The sequence below is a fragment of the Rhagoletis zephyria genome, unplaced genomic scaffold (assembly GCF_001687245.7).
Source record: "Rhagoletis zephyria isolate East Lansing unplaced genomic scaffold, Rhagoletis_zephyria_1.1 Rzeph_scaffold_05950, whole genome shotgun sequence".
NCBI classification, from domain to species: Eukaryota; Metazoa; Arthropoda; class Insecta; order Diptera; family Tephritidae; genus Rhagoletis; species Rhagoletis zephyria.
Window position 1 is genome coordinate 2231 of NW_016163033.1, and position 8489 is coordinate 10719.

The window sequence follows — 8489 nt, forward strand, 5'->3', positions numbered from 1 at the left end:
TACGTATAGCAATCAGAAGCTAAAATAAAATAAAAAAATTTAAAGAGCTTCCTGGTTCCGTTATTTTTTTTTTTTTATGTGTTGACGATTTTTATATGTAACTTAGGGTTTACACCAGACAATACTGTCTTGACAATAGCAATACATGTACACTTTTTCACTGATCCATGCAAATTTTTCCAATATGTATGATCTGGAAATGAATAGTGGAAGTTAATCAACAAGCTTTACTTAAAGAGGCCATCTGAACTGGGTCAAAATATTTCCCCCTTTAAGTACTTCCGCACTTTCAACTCATTCACAATTGAAATTGACACACATGCAGTGTAACAACTTTGCTAGAAATCCCTCCAAAGGTGAGGAGTTTTGCTCTTTGTTCGCAAAGAATTTAATAATGGAACTTGGCCTCTGGCAAGGCATATTGTGCCATGGCCTCTGCAAAGATTTCTTGTTGCCACAATGATATGTTCACAATGATATATGAGTTGCCATTTGTCCTTGTTTACAAACATTTTTTTTTTTTTTAATTTTTTCCCGAGCAACGTAGCCTTAAATATATATATTTATTTGGCTATCGTCTAATTGAACCTAAATTTAGCTTATTGTCCGAATGTACTTTTGGTTAATAAAGTCAGAAAAAGGTACAATTGTACCTACTCTTCCATCTCTGCCCTATAGTGGTTGACATTTCTATATCCAATTTGAATTGAGTGGCAATTCGTTAACAGCTGTCGTTTGTAGGACGAAATCAAACAGAGCTAGCATTACTTTCAAATATTACCGAGCTGAATATTGTTTTGTTTACAATAATCCTATTTGACTATGCTGCAATTAAAAAATAGAGATTGCCTGGACGTAAAAAACTGCACGGTCATAATACCCAGTATATGTGTAGGAAATGCCGCTCAACTGGCGTGTGACTTGTTGATTGCGTCCAAGAAGATGAAACGAGTGGGAAGCCTCATGCATCCAGCGTTGATTCCAGTCTTTGGCCCTTCAGCTTACCAACATGAGCCGGACGAAAGAGTAGCTGCCTGCGAAATATATGAATGTGCCAACAATAAATTGATTGTCATACAATTTCGAACACCACTGATATCCCGTCATGCACAGAGTTTGCATAATTATTTAGCTGAGTTAGTGCAGCAGGCCCAAAGGGTAGTAATACTTGGTGCTAGTTTTGGATTTGAGAAACGGGAAATTGGAACATCTCCATATGAGTACTGTGTTTCTGATGCATTCCGCAAAAGTCATGAAGCCCAGTTGGCGAATGTACAGTGGATGGAATTTAAAGGAGAGATTATTTTTGGTGGTGGTAATGGACTGCAGTTGTTCCGCTTATTGCAAGAAAAGCAAGTACCTGTAATGTTACTATTTCGTTATGTATTGGAAGGCGATAATTCGACAGATGCCACTCTAATTGTACGAGAGTTGAATGATTTGTGTTCGACCTTTTTGCAATTAGAAACAGGGGACAACGCTATAAAGTTGACGGTTCCTGTGTCTTGGAAGTTACTTTTTGGAAATGAAGTGACTGCTTTTATTTTCTAGTTTAAGATTTTTTATGCAATAAAAATGGTTTGGTTTAAATACTCGCATTTTTAATACACATACATATGTGCATAATATGCACATATTTTAAATAAATACATACTTCAATGGTGCATAGAGGAGAGGTAGCGGTAATTTCTGCAAAGTTTTTAAAAGTTCTAATTTCTGGGTAATGGAATACATACAAAATACATACGAAATTGCAGTTTGAAGTTTATGCGTTTGAAGTTGTGCGAAGTTATTCGAAATATGCTTAATCAGACCATTAGCTTCCCCCCAACACCGTTTGCAGAGTGGTTAGCTGCAGGAATAACGTAAAGTAAAAATTGAAAAACTAATTATAATTTTTTTTTCGAATTAAAAAATGTCACTCAGCAAAAAACTCAGTGCGTGTAGTCCCTACGCGCGGAAGAAGTGAAACCAAAGAAGGCAATTTATAGGTTTACGTTCTTTGGTGATAAGGTCTGTTGGGTGGTATTGTAACGGAAGTGGAAGATAAGTAGATTAGTTAATAAAATGTTGTTCGCATTTGTGTCACCCTTCAAAGTCATACCAACATTGAGAATATATTTAGACTTCCAGTTGGAAAGCTCGGAGGTTCCAATGCAGAGGCGCAATTTTGGGTACTTTTGCATTTAAAAAGTAGTGTTCAATAACAAAAAATTATCACAATTATAAACAAAAGATGAAGGAGCTTGGATTATGAACTTATATTTCAATGAGCATTTGGCAGTTGTTTGGCGCTTAACGCGCCAATTTAGGGACGGCAGTTACAGAACAGTAATTTGGAACCCGATAACCAGGCAAGTGTGAACACCCACATTGGTATAATAAAATAATTATAATAAAAGTTATGATGAGACCAATATAAGTAGAAATGGTTATATCAAATATAAGACTTGTTTCTATGAAATATAACAATGATGTTAGCGAAAAGTACTGTTACGCATAGTCTACAACGAAGAACCATTATAAAAATTAATTTAAAATATTTGAAAGTTACTAGTACCTTTTATGGAATGTAAAACCTGCAATGGCAGCCCTTACACCAACGTGTCATTGGAAAGACGAAGCGGGGCATATCTTTCGTTCACGACGAGTTTCTCGTTCACTTTGTTCAAGTCTGTTGGCGGATCAGCATAGACTTCTGTGATTTCTCGATTCAGTTTTTTCAAAAAGTAAGTTGTAATTTTGTAAAACAAAAAAATTTAACAAGTGAGGTGCAATTCGAATAAACAAGTGTGTATCTGGATAAAGTGACAAAAATATTTGTTTGTTTACCACCAGTAAACAAAAAAATAATTGTGCATTTGAAATCGGAATGTTCGACGGAAGTGTGTAATGAGGGTGACTTGGCAGCAAAAGTGTGGAATGCATATGTCGGCAGGAGTGAAGAAAAGTGGTACGCCGATTAGAAATTGAAAACACGTGGCGTGGATAGTCTTTATTAGTAATTTTTCATTCATTGGCTGCTTTAAAATGGATGCGCTATTTTTGAAATCTAAGAATTGCAAAGGAAATTATTAATGAGTTGATTTAGCTTTTCCAGAACGGTTTCCGGAGGGGCTGGGCGGAGTTTTCTCTACTCGATGAAAAATTCAAAATGGCGGCGCCAGTTCCGAAGTTGAAATAAATTAACCAAGTGAATTTTGCCATATGTTTTAGAAATCGATAATATTCGTATTTAATTGCACAACATTAAACTAATTTAAAATTGGGGGTAGTTAATAAATTCTGGCTCGGTGTCTATAATTTTCATTTTCGGTGTATAAATTTTCCAAGATGGCCGCTAGGTCATCGAGTTTTTACCGACTCGGGTTTTTTTTTCGTGCCGCTTACTGGAAATTTTTTGATATCTGGAGTTGCATTTGCGACCCTAGAACGCCGGTATTTGCAATTTTTAACTTAAAATTGATATGATTATTAATATCGCCTAAGCCATAATAAATTACACAAATCGTACGATGATGACGCATGCAATTTGAGTAATTTATGTACATTCCACGAACTACTGCCATTTCGTTCCAGATGCACATTTTTTTTCGATTACCTGACAAAAGTAATCGTTTTCCAGTCTTTCATGATGACTTCTATCAGTTCTGCTACTGAATAATTTTGACGATAAAAAAAATACCAAAACCACTGATAAAGCCTCGAAAACGATTATCTTCTGACTATCTTTGAACAATTTGCAAAATACTTATATTAATCAAAGAAAATTGTCTTTTGCATGTTTTGCATTTTCCACATTACTTTCACTTCCCAATGAACAAGTTGTAATTCATTTTATACCAAAGTTGGCATGGGAAAATTTAACCTTAATTTTCAAGTACGTAGCAACATGTGTGCAACCACGTTGTCAGGTTGAGGTTATGTTCTTCAGCAAAGTAGCAGGGCTATTCGGACTGTAGTTTTGTGTTCGTTGCCGATGCCGATGCCTCATATTGCAGATTCATCGGTAAACGAATATTTTGTTGTTACTGACCTCAGACTGAAAAAGTGAGTGCATTTACATATGTATGTCCATTTCATAATTAAAAAAAAGTTTACCTTATTTACTTTTGTAAAAGTATAACACATTAAGGGCTTGTTCGAGATGCAATCACAACCGCAGTGATGCGCGCATTATGAACGTAGTATTGCAAATTTTCATCAGTGCTGCAGTATTGCCCCTTTTATGACGTGCCTCGAACAGGCCCTAATTTTGCAAATTGTATTTAAAAAAATGCCTACATGAATACCTCATACTTATATATTTAATATTAATGCTAATATATCTTACTAGTCCCAAATAGTGTTTGCTAACGAAAGATTTGTTTTCCCTTTTTGTTTTCTTCCTTTTCACCTAAATACCTGCTTATCATCCAATGAACCTTCCAATACGTGTAAAACATACCACCACCCCTCGATGTGTTATTTATGTTGCACAGCTCATAAGAAAGGAAAATGGGTAAGGAGAAGATTCATATCAACATTGTCGTTATCGGACACGTCGATTCCGGCAAGTCTACCACCACCGGTCACTTGATCTACAAGTGCGGTGGTATCGACAAGCGTACCATTGAGAAGTTCGAGAAGGAGGCCCAGGAAATGGGCAAGGGTTCTTTCAAGTACGCCTGGGTTTTGGATAAATTGAAGGCCGAACGTGAGCGTGGTATCACTATTGATATCGCCTTGTGGAAGTTTGAGACTGCCAAATACTACGTCACCATCATCGACGCCCCTGGCCACAGAGATTTCATCAAGAACATGATTACTGGCACATCACAAGCCGATTGCGCTGTGTTGATTGTCGCCGCCGGTACTGGTGAATTCGAAGCCGGTATCTCCAAGAACGGCCAGACTCGTGAGCACGCTCTGCTCGCTTTCACACTTGGTGTGAAACAATTGATCGTTGGTGTCAACAAGATGGATTCATCTGAGCCACCATACAGCGAGGCTCGTTATGAGGAAATCAAGAAGGAAGTGTCGTCGTACATCAAGAAGATTGGTTACAATCCAGCTGCTGTTGCTTTCGTGCCAATCTCTGGCTGGCACGGTGATAACATGTTGGAACCATCAACCAACATGCCCTGGTTCAAGGGATGGAAAGTCGAACGTAAGGAAGGTAACGGTGAAGGCAAGACCCTCATCGAAGCCCTTGATGCCATCCTTCCACCATCTCGCCCAACCGACAAGGCCCTGCGTTTGCCATTGCAGGATGTGTACAAAATTGGTGGTATCGGAACAGTACCAGTCGGTCGTGTTGAAACTGGTGTGCTGAAACCCGGTATGGTTGTTGTATTCGCCCCAGCGAACATCACCACTGAAGTTAAGTCTGTTGAAATGCACCACGAAGCTTTGACCGAGGCCGTGCCCGGTGACAACGTTGGTTTCAACGTTAAGAACGTTTCCGTTAAGGAATTGCGTCGTGGTTACGTCGCTGGTGACTCAAAGGCTAGCCCACCCAGGGGCGCTGCTGATTTCACCGCCCAGGTTATTGTGTTGAACCACCCTGGTCAAATCGCTAATGGCTACACTCCAGTGTTGGATTGCCACACCGCTCACATTGCCTGCAAATTCGCTGAAATCAAGGAGAAGGTCGATCGTCGTTCTGGTAAGACCACCGAAGAGAATCCCAAATTCATCAAGTCTGGTGATGCTGCCATCGTCAACTTGGTTCCCTCCAAGCCATTGTGTGTTGAATCTTTCCAAGAATTCCCCCCATTGGGTCGTTTTGCTGTGCGTGATATGAGACAGACTGTCGCTGTCGGTGTCATCAAGAGTGTGAACTTCAAGGATGCCTCCGGTGGTAAGGTAACCAAGGCCGCCGAAAAGGCCACCAAGGGCAAGAAGTAGCTGCGTTCTAACAACGATAAAGACCAACAACTATTTAATATTAAAATCAATAGCAACAACAACATCTTACTAAATTCCAACAGCAGAAGTAACAGTCGACAAACCAATAACAGCAAGAAACGCGGAACGGTGTTCCAACTGAATCTAACATTAATGGTTAATCAAAAGTTCCATTGCTTCCATCGAAAAGAGTTTCGTAGGAAACGAACGTGTGCCCTCGGCGCTGTCTAATTAAAATACATGGAGGAATTGGCGAACATACACAACGCACATAAAATCGCACAGTAGCCATTTCCCATATAAGACGGCAGGAATACGGAACATCTTTTTAAGCAAAACAGCATTTGTATCTTTAATTTTATTATTACTATAATGTTTAATTATTTGTTGGAATTCATTCCATCTCTTCTCTGTAGAGTTTAGAGCACAAGACTACTATTGCTTCTTATATACATACATACGAACACTCAAAAACATAATATAAAAGGAACCACTATTTAAAAAATTTAATCTAAAATTTTGTATTCTTATTTTATAAAGAAAAAAAAAAAACAAAAAACTCAAATTGGATTGTATTGTATTTAAAACAGCGACGGGAATTAAAATATTTGTTTTTTTCAGTTAGTTGATTTCCTCTCGCTCGGTTTATTTCCACTTGTTTGACCAGCGCATTTTTATTGTTTTTATTTCGCTTTCACCGCCTTAGCTTTCACCCCATTTCTATGATTTATTTCGTGGAATCAAAAGTGCATTTAATTTGGACAGCACAAATTTTATACATACATAGATTTTAACAGCAACTCGAAGTACAAAATCCGTGAAGATACACGTATTTGTGTAAAACACATCAACAATTTACAGCTACACACAGATGAAACAATACCCTAGTATTGTAAACATTACTAAATAATTTTCAATAAAGGTCTATAAAACTCCACTTTGTTGGATGAGCTAACAAAAAGTTAGTTTTATTGCGAAAGATTTGGTAAAAATGATGTAATTTGGAGCTTCAAGTTTTGTTGCAAATGATATATGTGCATAAATACTATGCAAATGAGGTGAGAATTTTTACATAATCAGTCCAATCCTGAATACTCCCAGGGAGTTTGTTCGGAAATTTCTTTTTCCCGAGAGGAAACCCTCCAATAATTAACTCGCAGGGTGTAGCGTTTTCCCCAAAAATTTGGGAGGAGGAAATTCGAACTTCGAAATAGCATTTTGACACATAGGAAAGAGAAAGGAGAGAAAACTCCCAGCGAGTTTCTAATCAGAATCGGCGTGAATATGTACATACATATCGTTACTTTAATATAATAGAAAGGCCATGAATTATAGTTTAGATACAAAAGAGACTTGCTACTTTGGCTCGATGCATTTCTGAACGCACCCATAAACAAGGTAGGTACGTAATGTAATGATCAATATCGCATTGTGTTGTGGGAAAAAAAAGTTTTAACATAAAAATTGGAAGTGTGTTTCAAAAATATTACATATTTATAGGCGCTCCGTGTGTCCGAATTGCAATCAATGTATTGTTTATTTTATAATAAAAAGCATTAATTTTCTCATTTCAATCTCATAAATTGTTTATAGGTAATGACATTGCTAAATTTCAAAATCAAAAGTTATCAAAAGTAAATTCTAAGGGAGTGAGAAAAATTATTTTCTACTTTTTAGTCCATTTATAAAAACGGGGTATATTAAAAATTGTATACTTTATTTTATTTTTCTACTTTTTAGTCTTGTCTGTATAAAACTTTGCAATTGATATTAAATCAATTCAACGATATTCTGGTTATGTCTTCAAAAGCGACAACTCAAAATTTGGAATTTTTGAAATTATGCACTAAAAACCGACCTCCAAAAAAAGGAGGAGGTTAGTTCGTCGGAATATTTTTTTTTCTTATGTATGTTGCCGCATAACTTTGGGCCACGTAAACCGATTTCGATAATTCTTTCTGCATCGGAAAGGTGGTGTCTCAGAGGTGGTTTAATCTGGTTTAGATCCGATCATTGGATCATGAAATATATATATTTTTTTTAAGTCGTTTTTTTTTTGCTAAAAATTACTTGTTAATTTTTCAAATTAAATGGAATTTTGAGTACGCAGTCTTATGGCCCATTAAATTTTAGTATAAGTCAGTGAAAGCTTCAAGTAGCTACATTGAACATTTAGGGGAAATGGACTTTGAATTAAAATAAGTTTTTCCAAATTGGATCACTGAAGTCAAATCTTTTTATTTGATCGTAGAGCTCAATTTTAAACAAATAAAGAAGTCTTAAAATCCGGCGAAGCCGAACATTAAATACTACCGACAAGATAGATACAACAGCAACAACAGGTCCTGGCATTTAACCATAGAAAATTTAGAGATGAAAGTTGCATATAAAAGGAAGTAGTAGTCATAAAATGTACGAGCTTTACTTGTAAGATACGGTGTTTGTTCTTTGTTCTGGGGGTGTGAATAAAGCGAACGAACAGAAAAACTGTGTTTCCAGCTAATCATACATGGCATTTTTCTTATTCATATAAAAAGAATTAAATCAGTAATTACAATGTAATATGTAAATGAAAGTACTTGCTATAAATATGCAAAAGT

At 36.7% G+C, this 8489-nt stretch overlaps 2 protein-coding genes across 2 annotated transcripts; both read left to right on the forward strand.

The window, feature by feature from the left end:
* Window positions 1-719: 719 nt before the first annotated feature.
* On the forward strand, window positions 720-1590 carry LOC108372647 (proteasome assembly chaperone 2). The gene has a single exon (XM_017628379.1). It carries the CDS (start codon window positions 823-825, stop codon window positions 1549-1551), a length of 729 nt encoding a protein of 242 aa, XP_017483868.1. The 5' UTR covers window positions 720-822; the 3' UTR covers window positions 1552-1590.
* A 1031-nt stretch (window positions 1591-2621) lies between these two features.
* eEF1alpha1 (eukaryotic translation elongation factor 1 alpha 1) lies at window positions 2622-6406 on the forward strand. The gene is made up of 2 exons (XM_017628378.1): window positions 2622-2729; window positions 4482-6406. Exon 2 carries the CDS (start codon window positions 4498-4500, stop codon window positions 5887-5889), a length of 1392 nt encoding a protein of 463 aa, XP_017483867.1. The 5' UTR covers window positions 2622-2729; window positions 4482-4497; the 3' UTR covers window positions 5890-6406.
* The last annotated feature ends 2083 nt before the right edge of the window (window positions 6407-8489 follow it).

Excerpts from the sequence above, each read along its gene's own strand:
- LOC108372647 (XM_017628379.1), top strand. The coding sequence starts at position 823 with ATGCTGCAATTAAAAAATAGAGATTGCCTGGACGTAAAAAACTGCACG.
- eEF1alpha1 (XM_017628378.1), top strand. The coding sequence starts at position 4,498 with ATGGGTAAGGAGAAGATTCATATCAACATTGTCGTTATCGGACACGTC.